The sequence below is a fragment of the Vipera ursinii genome, assembly GCF_947247035.1.
Source record: "Vipera ursinii genome assembly, chromosome: 4".
Lineage (NCBI taxonomy): Eukaryota > Metazoa > Chordata > Lepidosauria > Squamata > Viperidae > Vipera > Vipera ursinii.
Window position 1 is genome coordinate 77,378,044 of NC_139514.1, and position 17,105 is coordinate 77,395,148.

General features: G+C 46.5%; 1 protein-coding gene across 3 annotated transcripts in view; it reads right to left on the reverse strand.

The window, feature by feature from the left end:
• Positions 1-17,105, reverse strand: part of CD99 (CD99 molecule (Xg blood group)) — a 117,886-nt gene that overhangs the window by 15,431 nt on the left and 85,350 nt on the right. For all 3 annotated transcript variants that reach the window (XM_083361533.1, XM_083361534.1, XM_083361532.1), the window contains 2 exons: positions 4,348-4,458; positions 4,084-4,137 (listed from right to left, as the gene is read on the reverse strand). In XM_083361533.1, the coding sequence (XP_083217659.1) occupies positions 4,084-4,137; positions 4,348-4,458 (165 nt within the window). The remainder of the gene's footprint in view (positions 1-4,083; positions 4,138-4,347; positions 4,459-17,105) is intronic.

Below are 17,105 nucleotides of genomic sequence, written 5' to 3' on the forward strand. Positions count from 1 at the left end.
GCGTACCACCGGTTGAAAAGCCATGCTTTAGCTTACCAGTATCATTTCTCACTTGGCCTATCTCTTTCTTCATCTCTTCATGATTCTTAGTCATTGCTTCTTGCATATTTTGCAGAAGGGCTTGTAAATCTTTAAAGGAATTTGACCTTTCCCTTTGTAGCATGTCATCAATGGACTTCTGACTAGAAGGGCTTGAAGACATCCCTAACCTCTGTTGCGCTTCCCTCTTTCCTGCATTAATCTTTGTTAAGTTCAGTATGCTTGTCATATTGAACCAGATTTTTATAAAAATACTCTTTATGGGGTATTTCCACCTTCTTTTTCCCCCTCTATCTCCCTCCACCACTACCTCCTTTTCTATTTCCTAATTTGGGGGAAGATATATCAAAATCAACAGCCACCCTGTCCTCTATCTCTAATCTGCTGTGGCTCTTATAATATTAATAAATCCAACCAAACCCTTAAGACATTACTCAATTAATACCACTCTTTACAAATACTTATATATCTTTAACAATCAAGTGATTAATTCCTTAGCTAATTGATTATTTCAATTCTATCCAATTCTAGCAATCGACAATCACAACAATATAGTTATTTCACAAATATAGCATGCAATCAGTCTATATATTTATATTTATGTGTGTCTTTTTATCTATATTTATATATCACCTTTATCTTCCTGTCCCATCAAAGTCACTTTCCTTTCCATCTTATTTATCTCTTGAGAAACCTCTATGTGGGTCAAGAAGCAACAGTGAGAACTGGGCACGGAACCAGTTTGATTGGTTCAAAATTGGGAAAGGAGTCTGGCAAGGCTGTATACTGTTGCCCTGCCTATTTAACTTATATACAGAACACATCATGATAAAGGCAGGGCTAGATGAATCAAAAGTTGGAATTAAGATTGCCGGGAGAAATATCAACAACCTAAGATATACAGATGATACCACTCTAATGGCAGAAAGTGAAGAGGAACTAAAGAGCCTCTTGTTGCAGGTGAAGAAGGCGAGTACAAAAGTTGGCTTGAAACTTAACATTAAGAAAACCAAGATTATGGCATCCGGCCATCTCAGTTCCTAGCAAATAGATGGGGAAGAAATGGAGGTAGTGATAGATTTTATTTTCCTGGGCTCCAAGATCACCGCAGATGGGGACTGCAGCCAAGAAATTAAAAGACGCTTGCTCGTGGGGAGGAAAGCCATGGTAAATCTAGACAGCACACTAAAAAGCAGAAACATCACCCTGCCAACAAAAGTGTTTACAGCATGCAATGTTTTTTAAAGAAAATATGATGAAGATGATGTATAGGTGGTATGTAACACCGGTTAAACTTGCAAAGGTCCGGATTACCTTAGGGAGCACCTGCTGCCAGCATCAGCTTCCCACCATCCTGTGCGCTCCCACAGGGAGGGCCTCCTTAGGGTTCCGCCAGTTAGGGATTGCCGGCGGGTGATTCCCAGGGGGAGGGCGTTCTCTGTGGGCACGCCCGCCCTTTGGAACGAACTGCTGATGGAACTTCGGACTGCCCCCGACCTTCGCTCATTTCGCCGGGACCTAAAAAACTGGTTGTTTGAACTGTCTGGCCTGGACTGAGGGGTTTTAAATTAAATTAATTTTAAATTTTAATTTTAATTTTGTCTTAATCCTGTGGGCTAGTATTAATTTAATTCTATTTTAACTTTCCTTTTTGTATTGTCTTAATTCGCTCTGTGAACCGCCCTGAGTCCTTCGGGAATAGGGCGGTATATAAAATCAATCAATCAATCAATCAATCAATCAATCAATCAATAAAAATTTATCATACACATGATAATAAATGCTGGAAATGTAAAGCTGTAGAAGGAACCTTTTAGCACATGTGGTGGACTTGCCCCATAGTAAAAGACTTCTGGGAAAAGATCTATAATGAATTAAAGAAAGTGTTGAAAAACACATTTATTAAGAAACCAGAAGCCTTCTTATTGGGTATAGTCGGAAAAGAAATTCCCAAAAAAGATGTTACTCTCTTTCTGTATGCCACAACAGCGGCAAGAATTTTGATAGCAAAGAATTGGAAGACATAAGAAATACCAACTGTGGAAGAATGGCAGATGAAAATGATGGACTATATGGAACTTGCCGAGCTGACTAGGAGAATCCGTGACCAGGGACAAGAGTCGGTGGAAGAAGATTGGAAGAAATTTAAGGACTATTTGAAGAAATATTGTCATATTAATTAGTTTGAAATGGACTTGGAAGTGTTTATAGGTTGCAGTTTTAGAGTTTAATGTTTAGTATTAAGGATAATATGAAAGAATGATTGTTAAATGATAAGAAATTAAATATAGATAGATATTAAATATGATTTAGAATTATGAAATAGAAATTGCTAATGATGATCTACGATGAAACGCAGATAGGGGGGACTTGAGGAAGTCACCTGAAAATGATTAGAAAGATTAAGAATAATGGAAGTTAAGTATACTTTTTGTATTTTTGTTGATTGTATTGTTTATGTTATGTTTTGTTTTTATATGTATTTTTTGTTTTAATATATGTTTTTATAAAAGCAATAAAAAAAGAAATTAAAAGATGCTTGCTCGTGGGGAGGAAAGCCATGGTAAATCTAGTCAGCACACTAAAAAGCAGAGACATCACCCTGCCAACAAAAGTGTGTATAGTCAAGGCTATGGACTTTCCAGTTGCAATGTATGGCTGTGAAAGTTGGATCATAAGAAAGGCTGAGCGCCAAAGAATTGAGGCCTTTGAATTATGGTGCTGGAGGAGACTCCTGCGAGTCCCTTGGACTGCAAGGAGATCAACCCTGACTGCTCTTTAGAAGGCCAGATCCTGAAGTTGAAACTCAAAAACTTTGGCCACCTAATGGGAAGAAAGGACTCACTGGAGAAGAACCTAATGCTGGTAAAGATTGAGGGCAAGAGAAGAAAAAGACGACAGAGAGGTGGCTGGATGAAGTCACTGAAGCAGTAGGTGTGAGCTTAAATGAACTCCAGAAGATGGTAGAGGACAGGAAGGCCTGGAGGAACGTTGTCCATGGGGTCACGATTGGTTGGACACGACTTCGTAACCAACAACAACAATGCATATATATATAAACCTGACCTTTCTATGAGTATTGAAGATTGTCTGAAACTTTGCAAAGTGACAAACTAATGAAAAAAAGATTCCTGTGGTCTTCTGTGGAAGAAACAAAATGAACCCTAATTCTAATAGCATGAATGTGTGTCTTATATGTAGTAATTATGTCTGGTTAAATCTATGTTTAGTATTTACCATCAAATTCAAAGAAATTTAAAATGGTTCCATGCAAATCCCACCTATTTCAAAGAGTTTATTTCAATGGTCTTGGTCCAGTCAGTTCTCTTGACTGAGCTAACTGTATCTAATCTACAATACAAAAATTAGCAATAAAATAAAATGTAGACACTTAGGCTGAAGCAACCATGTTTTGTTTTTCTTAAATGGGGCACTATTGTTCTGTACAAGCCTGCTACCGGCCCTGCAGAAAAGGCAACCCCTTTACAAACGGCAAGAGGCTGGAATACGTCTGCCAAATTTATTACTACAAAAAACAAACAAGACACGAACCAAGATACAGGAGCTTTGAAACACTATCTGAGCGGTTGCTTTCAGCAAACCAGCCCTCCCCCCACATTCCCTTTATAAAGAGTTCAGGGCGTGGCCTCTCTCTGCTTCCTTCCAAGAAGCCCCACAGCCTTCCTCTGTTTACTCCTACTTGACTGCCTCCTGCGTCGGGCGTCCTTGAACAGGGCCAGCTGTGGGTCATCTTCATCCACACTGTCAGGCTCACACAGCTGGGTCTCCATGGTGACCAAGTGGGAGGGGCCTGCCTGAGGGCTATCATCAGCAAGATCTTCAACCCCCTCAGCAAGGTCTTCAACACCCCCCTCCTCCTCTGAGTCATCCGACCCAACTGCCGAACCCACAGGCTGACCCTGAATCACAACAACTATAGGCATGGCTACCTAGGTGAGCAGCTGCACAAAATCACAAATATAAGCTACTTTTCATGTAAAGAAAGGTGTATATATAATTTTTTAAAGCTCTTTATGACTTTACCAGATGGCGCTGCATGTGCTCCTTGCTGGCTTTCCACAGGAATGTTTTCTTGATCTGTAGAAACAATCACAATTAAAATACCTTATATTTATGCATATTCAGCTCAGCCTTGAACAGAGTAACATTCTACAACCAAAGTTTATTTCAAATTGTGAGCTTTCAATTACACTGGGAATCATCCAATGTCAATGTAGTTAAAGCAATTATTTTAGATCTTACAACCCCCAATTTTGGGGGTTTCAAGTCAAGTTTGTTGTAACTTACCATTTGGTTTGAAGCAAAGCTTCTTCTTCTGGTATGCTATAAAACTTGAAAGAGCTCCAGCTATTGCCACTACAACAGAACTAATAATGCCAGCTAGCATGCCTGGAGAATCTGTGAAAAGAATTCCCCGAATTAGAAATAATAATAACAACAAAACAATAATAATTATAGTTGTTGTTGTTATTTAGCATATGATGAGAACATGACAGAAGAGGAATGAACGTATATACACAGTCCACATAATTATAAATAAGACTTCTACGGGGGTATGGCAGTGGCCTTATAACTGGATGTCCAATTCAGAGGCGATTCCCTCTGCACTGTTTTATGCAAATTTTCTAGGGAACCTGAGATTGCACGTTATGGGCAATCTTGCCCAATATGTTTAATAGTTTGCATATTGGCACCACAACAAAGGGAATCTTTCCATCCCCACTGATCCAGGACAAAAACACTTCTTCCAGCATCACACCTAATACCATTCAATTTCAACCAGATAAAGCAAGGCAGGTCAAAGCCAGATGGTTTGGTAGAGGGATCATTAACAGTATCTAATACTCTCTCCAGGCATTCTCAGAGTTAAACTGAGTAGATGTTAAGTGAATAGCTTAATATCAGGATTTCAATCTTATGATGGGCTATGCATTCTCCTGGTAGATAAGAAAGGCCTTGTTATTCAGTATCCTTGATCAAATGATAGCTTGTTGTCTTCTAATATTGCTAAGTACTGGTAACCAGTGCACAGGAGTGGGATGCAATGTGCTAGAGATGATACTCAGAGATGGCGGAATTGGACAGCAACCGTTTGGATGTAGGCACTGTTAAGCTACAAGCTGTCACAATATTCAGGTGTGGAATAAACCAAAGCCAAGGCTGTTGTTTGTAGGGTGTTAGCATCAGCACCCCAGGATGTTCCAGCCAGTCTGTTCAGTAAATTGTTGCAGGTTTTCAATTTCATGGCTGTTTTTCTAAGTGTTGTCAGATCTCTCCAGTGTTAGCCCAGGTACTTTGGATAATTATTACATTGTAAAATACAGTTCCGGAATTTCACTGAAGGCTGGTAATTTGCATACCTGTTGCTGACATGGAATGTGGCTACTTTTGTTTTTGTTAGGCTTGATTAGAGACAGGATTTTTTTGAAGTAGTCATGCAGCTTCTGGAGAACTTGAGGAAGGATGTCCTTGGCATCACTGAAGTTGGTTCTTTGGACTGTGAGATTGATATCATCGACATAAATAAATTTCCATGAAACAGTTTCAGACAGGTCATGGATGTACAAGTTAAAAAGAGCAGGGGATAGCACGGATCCTTGTGGTTGTCTGTTATTCAACTTAAGATATCTATGTCTATTGAATTCTGTGAAAAACTTGAAAGAACCTGTTATTCAGCATGTTGTCAATCAAGGCAATGGAGTTACGACAAAGTACCTTGATTAGTTTGAGTTCTCTCCAGACAGTATTGTAGGCCAGCAAGACATTAAGAAAAACAGAAACATTTTTCATTTTCCTTTGGAATCCATTCTTCAGGTAGGAAGTTAATACAAAGACTTGATTGCTACAATCACATTTGGGGGTAAAATCCAGCTTGTTCTCGTCAGATCCACTTTTTCAGGTGTCCTGCCATTCTGGTGGAGGGGGAGGAGGTCCACTTGGGGAGACATTCTTTGCATACTTTCACCTTTGCTGTAACACTGTATTTGTTTGGGAAATGGGGAAGGGGATCGCCTTCCCACCCAGTTTCAGCATGCTACCAAGGTTGTTTTGCCCTGAAGATGAACCACTATCTATCCTGTACTTTGGTGTTCTCAAAATAACCTTGTGACACTGTATTGGCTGCTGGTGGATTGATCAGGGTTTCATTGTGGGAAGAATAGTTTGTTGCTTTGCGTGGGAATGTTAGATTCCGCTTGGCTCTACTGCAACCACTACATCTCAGTAAAAGTTCTTTTGATTAACTACATGGAGTCAAGAGTCGTGCTTTCCTGAGGGGGCTGCTGGGCAGGTCCCTACATTAACCAGAATCTGCAATAGTGGTCAGCATGGAGAGGCTTTTACCTCTACCATGGGAACAGTGCAAGGCAGAGACCAAGAGGAAGCTGAATGCTGGGGGGAAGTCCCCACAGTGGACCTCTCTGAATGGACAGAGGCCGCCAACCTAGGGGACCCATTGAAACCCAGGTGGTCCACTTACGTCAGGAAGAATGACTAGGAAGGGAGGACTAAGAAAGTGATTCTTGCCCAATGCAGCCAGGGGCGTAAATGGCAAACAGACCTAGAAGAACTTCAGTTTGAGGAGGAAGAAAGTGGCGAGGTCAACCATGATGAGGATGTCTTCTGGCTAGTCAAGGCAGCATGCCAGATCACAGAATTCCTCGGTGTACTCCATCACAGTCCTATGCCCCTACCTCATGGTCTTAATGCGGTCTCTGGATTTCTGGTCACCCGGGGGGTCTTTGAAGCAAGCTATGTGCACCATGATGGAAGTGTTCCAGAGCCTTAAGGTGAGTGGAACCCTGACAAAGATGACCTCGATGGAGGTTCATCAAACCCCAAAAGACAACAGCATGAGAGCTTCTCCCTTAAACAGCACCGCAGGAATGCTGGCAACCCCGGCTGGGGCAAAGGCAATGGCAGGACCCATGCAAAGGGATCACACCAATGCATCAGGAAGTGGCAAAGGAGGTACCCATAGAAGGAAGGCCCCGCCGCTAGGGGTGATGTTTGATGGGGATTCCCAGCAGCTGGGATTTTTCCTGGCCCACATCCTAACTTACATGCAGGAGTAGAAGCCAGACATCCCCACTGAAGGCACATAAGTGAAGTGTGTCATGCTGGCATTGGATAGGGCAGCTGCTCACTGGATAGTAACCTCCACAATGCAAATGATCCTGAGCTGAGAAAATTTAATCATTTATTTATTTATTTATTTATTTATTTATTTATTTATTTATTTATTTATTTGGTTTATATACCGCCCTACTCCCAAAGGACTCAGGGTGGTTTACAAGGCAAAATTTAAAAACAATACAATATAAAATAAAAATTAAATTAAATTAAGTCTAGCCGCAAAAAATTAAAATCACAATTTAAAAACATTAAACCCCTCAGTCCAGACCAGATAGCTCAAACAGCCAGGTTTTTAGGTCCCGGCGAAATGAACGAAGGTCGGGGGCAGTCCGGAGTTCCATAGGGCAGGTGCGCCCACAGAGAACGTCCTCCCCCTGGGGATCGCCCGTCGGCAATCCTTGACCGACGGTACCCTGAGGAGGCCCTCCCTGTGGGAGCGCACAGGACGATGGGAAATTGATGCTGGCAGCAGGTGCTCCCTTAGATAATCTGGGCCCATGCCATTTAGGGCTTTATAGGTCATCACCAGCACCTTGAATCTCACCCGGAGGGCAACTGGAAGCCAATGCAGCTCGCGGAGAAGAGGTGTTACATGGGAGTATGGGGAGACTCCCATCACAACTCACGCGGCTGCTTTCTGCACCAGCTGAAGCCTCCGAGTGGTCCTCAGGGCAGCCCCATGCTCCACCACTGGTTCGTGGACCTCCTGGCTGAACAGAAAGCCAAAGACTGCATTAAGACCATGAGGCAGGAGCGTAGAGCTGTGGTGGAGTACACCGAGGAATTCTGTCATCTGGCATGCCCCCTTGATTGGCTAGAAGACATCCTCATAGCTTTTTTCAAAGATACGTTGAATGATGACAATGCCTGTGTGGCTCAAGGATCCCCTGTAACCCTACACAGCTGGTGTGTGCTTGCTGAAGAAGTGGAGATCGATCAGGTTCAAAATAAGTACCGAGCAGCAAAATCCTGGAAGAAGATTTCTTTGGGGAAAAAAGAAACCGCAAAACCCCAACTTTCACTAGCCAAGTGAAGGTTGAAGTGTGGTCAAGGGCATCGAGCTGTTGAATGCAAAACCAGGTGTCCAGCAAAGCCAGCCAAAACCCCGCAGGGAAGACAATGAAAAGGGTTGATGTGAAGTAAGGAGATGGTACTGAAAGGGGTGGTGATCGTAGAGTTCACCTCAATGCCAAAAGGGGCCAAGGGAATCCGACCCCACTGGATAATGACCAGGGATTCACAGACACCGATGATGACGACAACCCCCCGGTAAATGACCCAGTCACACCAGTGACTGTTTCCATAGAGCTGTACTTCCCCGGGTCTGGGCTGAAGGCTAATCTCAGGGCTGGAAGACTTGGATTGCTTCAGGTGCTTAATGGCCATGGTTGAGAAACTGGGGATTCGGCTGAGGCGGTCCTGGTGGCATTTTGTCAACTGGATGGCTTCATCGTGGGGGGCATCCTAGCAATGTTTGCCACTAAGCCCCTAGGTATGCAGAATTGATAAGCTTCATAATGACACCTGGGATGGAAAGACTTTTAGTCCTAGGGCTGTCCTGGTTGAAAAAGTAGAATCCTTATATGAACTGGATGAAGGGGCTATTAAAATTCCAGAAAACCTGCTCCTCCCAACCTCAATAGAAATTAACCTAGATTGCTGCCCCGAAGACCAAGCTAAGAGCAATAATGCAGGGGAAAAACCTCCCTGCCATCCCGAAGAGTATTGGGACCTCCAGGATGTATTTAGTGAGAAGGGGTTGGACGAGCTCCCCCTCACAGACCAACAGATTGTGCTATATAATTCCTGCTTGGTGTCAGGTTACCAAAACTGAAACTGTACTCAATGAACCTAGAGAGCTGGAGGAACTATTGCTGTTTCTCAATAAAAATTTAGCCAGAGGTTTCATCCAGTCACAATGACCTAGGGTTGCAGCCCAGTCCTCTTCCGAGAGAAAAAGGATGAGGCCCTTCATATGTGCATTGACTATAGAGGGTTAAATGCAGTGTGTGGGGAAAATGTTTGTCCCCTCTCTTTGAGGAAAGACAGGTTGGGTCATCTGGCTAAGGGCAAGATCTTCACTAAATTGGACTTGTGAGAAGCTTATTATCTAATGAGAATTAGGGAGGGAGATGAGTGGAAGTCTGCTTTTAACTGACCATTAGACTGTTTCCAATTCAAAGAGCTCCCTTTTGGACTGTAAGGGGTCTCAGCCATGTTTACGCAATTAATCAATGAGGTGCTGCATGAGCACTTGTATATCTGGTGACATTTTGATTTATACTGAAACAAAGGCAGACCATGTGAAACTCATGTGGGCAGTCCTCCAAAAACTACAAGCTGCCAAGTTGTATGCCAAGTTATCCAAGTGTGAATTCCACCAGAGTAAGATAGACTATCTAGGCTACTGTACCTCGCATGAGAGGATTGAAATGGACCTGGAGAAAGTCAGAACAGTGCTGGATTGGGCTCCACCCTGCACTAGGAAGTAACTGCAAAGCTTCCTAGGCTTTGCTAACTTTTATCCATAATTTATCTCCTTGTTTACCCAAATAGCCCTCCCTATTACAAACTAATTAAAAACTAAGGGAGGGGATAAACCCAAACCTAGTCAGCCACTTAACTGGCCCACGAAGTGCCAAGCCATTTTTGAGAAAATTAAGCACTTGTTTGCCTCAGAACCAGTGTTAAAACACCCTAACCCAGAAAACCATTTGTTATGCAAGCTGATGCTTGTGACATGGGTGTGGGGGCAGTGTTGCTACAGGAAAATGAGAATGGACAACTACAGCCCTGTGCCTACACCTCCAAAAACACTTTCAGAAACAGAACAACGATGGGTGGTGTGGAAGAAAGAGGCCTATGCTGTGAAATGGGTGCTGCTCACATGGAGACATTTCTTTCGAAGTATGGACGGATCACAAAAATTTAGAGGCACTGCAAAACCCTCACAAGCTCTCTAAGCAAGCCCAGTGGATACAATATTTTAACCGTTTTAAATTCACCCTGCGCTATTTCCCCTGGGGGAAGAAGAATTTCTTGGCAGATACAGTCACAGATGCAGCAATACAATTTGCTCCAAACTCAAAATAATTCAATTGGTGCTTCCATCCCATCAATTGGCTACCCAAGTGATTACCAGGGCTCAAGTACCAAAAGATGTGATGTCTGCCTTAACAGCAGCCCTAAAGATGACAAGTGGCTTCAACACTTGTTTCTCGGGCCGCGCTCGGTGGCGGCGCTTCCTGCTTCCCTGGGCCGTTTCGGGCCGCCTTCGACATTCTCAGGCTGCCTTTGGTCGGCGAGAGAGACATCTGTGGATCCGGCTCGGCGGCGGCAATGGCGTCGACGGCATGGGCGTCGACGCTGGTGGCGGTGGTCCTTTGGGCCGCATTCGGCGGCGGAGACGGCCTGCATCTGGCGACGACAGCGACGGTAGCAGTGGGCTTTGGCCGTTCCGAGCGACCAGCACTAAGCGGTGGCATTTCCGGGGCCTTCTGGCCCGAGTGGCAATATTTGACTTGTTTTTGGGCCACTTCGGCGGCACTAGTGTTTTCTGGCCTATTCGAGCCGTTTGTGGAGGCCGGTGGTTGGCTACGGCGTTTTCCGGGCTCTTGGCCCCTCTCGCCGGCGGTGGTGTTTCCATCTTGCCCCAGGCCGCATCAGGCTGCTTTTAGTGACGTTGTCGTCCTCGGGCCGTTTTGGCGGTGGAGAGGGCGACTGCGAGTTATCCCAACGGCGATGATGTTTTCTGTGCTGCCTCGGACCGCTTGTGTCAGAAACGGCGTCTTCGGACCGTTTCAATGGAGCAATGGCGACAGGTGGTCCTTACACCGCTTTTGGACCGTTTTAGCGGCGGTGATGACGCTTCCAGACCACCTTTTCTATCTTGGCCTGCCTACCCTTCTGCCTTCAATATACACATTTATTAACTCTTTGCCTACCTCCCCCTCTCCCCTTTGGATTTGGTCGGTCCTGGGTACCAGCCACGGTGGGAGAGTGGCTGACTTTTACATCTGCAGCCCCATAGAGGTGGGAGCTCTATGGGGCAGGCCTACCCAGAGTATATCTTTGACCACCCCCAGGAACAGAGTTGCAACCTGCCGTGAGAGGGCGGGGGTGGCCTGTTTACCGGGGCACCCAACTGAGTGGCAGTGCAGTTGGGTGTGGATCCAGATATTTTCTTTTCCGGCCTTCGACCCTCCTATGGACATGATCATCCTTGGGACTGCCTATCCTGGACTTGCTGGACCAACATGCGACAATATACTAGCACGGACTTGCTCGCCCTCAGGGGTGCCCCCCTCGCCTGGGTGCGACCCGCCTTTTTAAATCCTCCTAACCTCGATGAAGGGCCCGAGTGTTGGGACCCTGAGAGATGGCTGGGCAGGGGCAGGGGCCGTCAACACAAATCTAATAAGAGGCCCCTGATTATTTTTTTATCAAAAATTTTTATGGGGTTGGGGAGAGGGGTGGGAGAGGGGGGTTGTCTGGCTATGGGGGGTGGCCAATCAACCATAGTTCAGGCCAGACTTGGGTCTAACCATGCGGGGGGAGAACGGGGTGTCGTTGACTCCGGGGCTCATGAGCAGGTCGTGGGACTAGCAATTCCCACGACGGGGAATGGCAGCAGGCGGATAGACAGGGGGCCGTATCGCTACCGGGAGGGCCGTCTCCGCTACTTGCAAGCGGTGAGGCGCTCCGAACCTCTGCTTCTTCCCCGAGGTCCCGGGAGCGAGGATGTGCAGGCTCCTGAGCTCCGGCTGGTGTACCTGAATGCCAGGTCCGTGGTTAACAAAGCTCCCCTCATCAGGGATTTAGTTGAGGGTGAGCATGCGGACCTGGCTTGCATCACGGAGACTTGGTTGGGCCCAGAGGGTGGGGTCCCTTTGGTTGACCTCTGCCCACCAGGCTTCCGGGTGCTACACCGGCCACGAGCTCATGGTAGGGGTGGGGGAGTGGCAGTCACTATTAGGGAGACCTTATGTCCGCGGGAGACCACCGTTTCTCAGATAGTCGGGTGTGAGTCTCTCTTTGTGAGATTTGGTTCTGGGGCACAGTTGGGCTTGCTGCTGGTGTACATTTCGCCTAGTCGTGCAGCGGCAGCCCTGCCCGAGCTGCTCGATATCCTCTCGGGGTTGGTGGTTGAGTTTCCCAAACTTATAGTTTTGGGAGACTTCAATCTACCATCCCTGGGAGGTTCATCTGAGCTAGCTCGGGAGTTCATGGCTTCCATGACGGCCATGGACCTGACGCAAGTAATTTCTGAACCAACTCATGAGGGAGGCCACACCCTTGACCTGATTTTTTATCTAGACGGTGGTTGGATGATCTTGGTGGGGGCTCTCCATTTATTATGCCCCTGTCATGGACCGATCATCATCTCCTGCGGCTGGTCTTCCGCTTGCCACCCCCCGCCATGGGGGTACGGAGCCAATTAGATGGTACCGCCCCAGACGCCTAATGGATCCTGATAGATTCCAAGCGGCGCTGGGGTCCCCACCTGCCTCCATTGCTCACAGCTCGGCGGATGCCTTAGTGGAAGCCTGGGAAAGGGCAGCCACTGAGGCACTTGACCGGGTTGTACCCTTGCGGCCCCTGACCCGGCGCAGATCCCAGCGAGCTCCATGGTTCTCCGCGGAGCTCCGGGAGATGAAGCGTCGGAAACGGGGCCTAGAGAGCCGTTGGAGGTCTAGCCGATCCGAACCTGACCGGTTGCGGTTAAGAACCTATATTAGGTCTTATCTCGCAGCGATGAGGGTGGCGAGGTGTAATTACTTCTCCACCCTCATCGCGTCCACAGATAATCGCCCGGCCGCCCTGTTTAGGGTGACTCGCTCACTTCTTAATCAGGAGGTGAGGGAGGATCCCTTGCAGGGTCGTGCCGAGGAATTTAGTCAACATCTGTCGGATAAAATCGCTCGGATTCGGACCGGTTTGGACTCCAACTGGGCAGAGTCAGGTGATCAGGACACGGGCGGTCTTGTCAATGTTACCTGGGAAGAGTTTGATTCTGTGACCCCTGATGAAGTGGACAGGATTATGGGGAGGCTGAGCTCCTCCACATGTTTGTTGGACCCGTGCCCTTCCTGGCTGGTTTATGCAGCTAGGGAGAGGACACGAGGCTGGCTCCAGGCGGTTATATCTGCTTCCTTGAGTGAGGGTTATTTCCCCACCGTCTTGAAGGAGGCGGTGGTGAGACCTCTCCTCAAGAAGCCTGCCTTGGACCCAGCTGTATTGAACAACTTTCGTCCAGTCTCCAACCTTCGCTTTCTTGCGAAGGTTGTTGAGAGTGTGGTGGCGCATCAGCTCCCTCTGGTCCTGGATGAAGCGGATTATCTGGACCCCTACCAATCGGGTTTCAGGCCCGGGTACAGCACGGAGACAGCATTGGTCGTTCTGGTGAATGATCTCTGGAGGGCGCGGGACAGGGGATATTCCTCTGTCCTAGTCCTATTAGACCTCTCGGCGGCTTTCGATACCATCGACCATGGTATCTTGCTGTGGCGTCTCAGGGGATTGGGAGTGGGAGACACAGTTCTTCAGTGGTTCTCCTCCTATCTCCTGGGACGCTCGCAGTCGGTGTTGGCAGGGGGGCAGTGATCGGCCCCTAGGTCTCTCGTTTGTGGAGTTCCTCAGGGGTCGGTTCTCTCACCTCTCCTGTTCAACATCTACATGAAACCGCTGGGTGAGATCATTCGTGGTTTTGGAGTTGGGTATCATCAATATGCCGATGATACCCAACTTTTCTTTTCGACCCCAAACCACCCCAGTGATGCCCTCGCTGTGATGTCCCGTTGCCTGGAGGCGGTTCGGGTCTGGATGGGGAGGAACAGACTTCAACTCAACCCTGACAAGACTGAGTGGCTGTGCATTCCGGCATCCCGGGACATTCAAAATGTTCCATCTCTTTCTATGGGGGGTGAGCTCTTACCCCCCGTGGATAGGGCTCGCAACTTGGGAGTCCTCCTAGATTCACAGCTTACCCTGGAAGATCATATAGTGGCCGTGACTAGGGGGGCTTTCGCCCAGGTTCGCCTGGTGCGCCAGTTGCGGCCCTATCTGGACCGGGATGCCCTGTGCACGGTCACTCATGCGCTCGTGACCTCTGGCCTTGACTACTGTAATGCTCTCTACATGGGGCTTCCCTTGAAGACCACTCGGAGGCTCCAACTGGTACAGAATGCGGCCGCGAGAGTTGTCTTGGGAGTTTCCCGGTACTCCCATGTTACACCTTTGCTCCGCGAGCTGCATTGGTTACCAGTTGTCTTCCGGGTGAGGTTCAAGGTCTTGGTTATGATCTTTAAGTCCTTACATGGCATGGGTCCGGGTTACCTCAGGGACCACCTGCTGCCGGCGTCAACTCCCCTCCGCCCTGTGCGCTCCCAGAGAGGGCCTCCTCAGGGTGCCTCCGGTAAGGGAATGCCGACTGGTGGCCCCCAGGGGGAGGGCCTTCTCTGTGGGCGCTCCGGCACTATGGAATCAACTGCCGGTGGAGCTCCGGATGACATCAGACCTCCGAACCTTCCGTCGCGGCCTGAAGACCCACTTATTTGAATTAGCTGGTCTGGCCTGATGGGGGAATATGGGCTTTTAAAATTGTTGTTCTTAGTATTGTATTATTGTTTTTATCTGGGCATTGGTTTAATCTTATTTTAACTTTTGTATTGTAATTTATATATGCCCTGTGAACCGCCCTGAGTCCCTAGGGAGAAGGGCGGAATACAAATTAAATAAAACCTAAACCTAAATAAACACATAGCAACATTTCCTTAATTTGAGACATTTTAGTCTGGGTGGGAGCAAAACTTTATGTTCTCAAAAGCCAGAAACTCCTGGTGTTAAGAACCTGCCACGACTCAAAGAAAGCGGGTCATTTTGGATTCGTAAAGATGCTGCACCTAGTCAAGAAACAATTTTGGTGGCCATCCCTTAAAAACAGGACTGTGGGAACGGCCAGAATTTGGTCTCCCAAGAATTTGGTTTTTCACCTTTCAGCCTTTCCGTTCTTCCCTAGTTGGGCCTCTCTGTAGTTTCAGTGCAGAGCACACTCTCCTGGCTGGGAGGGGGGCCTGGCATGTGGGAGGTTTGGGAAACGCTATGATAAAGACTTCACATACATCTTATGCTACCTTGTTTTTGTGTGATCTCATAGGCACCTGAGTAATCCAATTATTTCTATGTATACTATTTTCTGTGAGACTGATGTAGTTTTTTGTAAGATTGGAGGTGAATAAAAGTTCAGCGGGCAGTGCTCGGGGGAGTTCTTTTTCTGGAGATGAGGCTGCCTGGCTGGTTCAAAGCTCTCTATCGACTCAGGTCTGAATTCTTTTTCCTTCGCCTGAATTCCTGTCCCTACATCTGAATTTCTTTCCCCTTCATCTGGTGACCCCGACGTGATGCCTGTGCCCGACGTTATGCCTGTGAGGGGTGTGATACATGTGCGACTGTGAGGCAAACTGTAACTTCTGGCTTACCTCCGCTCGGCAGGAGCTAAACGAACGCGTTCAACTAATTCATCCCGTTTTAAGGGGTCAACGAGGTAAGACCAACTTATTCATTCCGTTTAAGGAGTCAACGAAGTCAGTTCAACAATTCATTCCATTTAAGGAGTCAATGGGGTAAATATGGGGACTTCTCTTTCAACAGGACAGGAAAAACAGGTATCTGACCTTTGCAATTTGTTGACAAGGACTAAGCAAACAGTTAAAGTTTATAAAGAATATGTAGAAGAGCTGGTTAAGATTATTGGTAAATTATGCCCTTGGTATCCTGCAGATGGATCTCTTAATCCCTATGATTGGCAAGAAATTGGGAAAGATTTGCATCAGGCTGCAACCACTCCAGTATCAGTACTACACACTTGGTAACTTTGCTATAAAGCTATTACTGAGTGGTCCAATCCTCTCTTGTACCCTCCAAAATTAATAATTCCTGAGGCACCAATCCTGTATCCCCCAGACCCTCAGCCACCACTGTCTTATCATAATTCTTCACGGCAGTGGAGCTCTGAGAGTCAGCAAAATTTGGACTTTCAACAGCCTCAAACACAGACTGCTATTCAGCAAATGGTGCAGTCTGCATTGGTCTCTGAAAATTCAGAGGACGTCCAGGAGGCATTGCCATTAATGGCTGTCTGCCCTGTGGTCCAAAACGCTCAAAATCAGCAAGTCCATGAGTCTGTCCCATCTGCAGTTCACAAAGAGCTGAAAGGAAGTGTTACAGACAATGGGTTGCAAAGCAATTTCACCCGGGAGCTTCTCCCTGAAAAGGTTCAAAATGAAGGTGCTGCTGACGTTCTGATGAAACAATTGGCATTTGAAAATACTAATCAGAACTGCAAAACAGCCCTGAAAGCAATTGATTCTAAACCTGAGACTACCATTGCTCCAATGATTAATTTGTGTCAGAACATTGAAATCTGAATCTCATAAGACAGAACTTTTGGCCACAGCTCTTGCAGCTGTAGTTCATCGAGCCAAAGACACAAAATGCTTTGCTTACCATTTTATGAATGATTTCTTGCTTGCTAGAAAGCCTTTACCTGTTAACTGTTTCCTAACCTTACAGGAAATCTTGACTAAATCGAGACTTGTCATTGCCCCTGAGAAGGTTCAAATAAAACCTCCCTTTCTATATTTAGGTCTTCGGATGCTTCAATCTTCTTTTTCTCCTTTTGTTTTAACTCTCATTTTACTCTGGTACAATTGCAAAAGTTTTTAAGAGATCTGAATTGGGCTAGACCATTTTTAGGGTTAACTACTGCTTTGTTGCGTCCACTTTTTATTGCCTTGCAAGGTCATTTAACCCCTGACGCGCAGATTCCAGTCTCCACTGCGATGCAACATTGCCTTCATCAAATCAATTCTGCCTTTCGCAAAATTATGGTTAACAGAGCTTCTCTTTTAGGA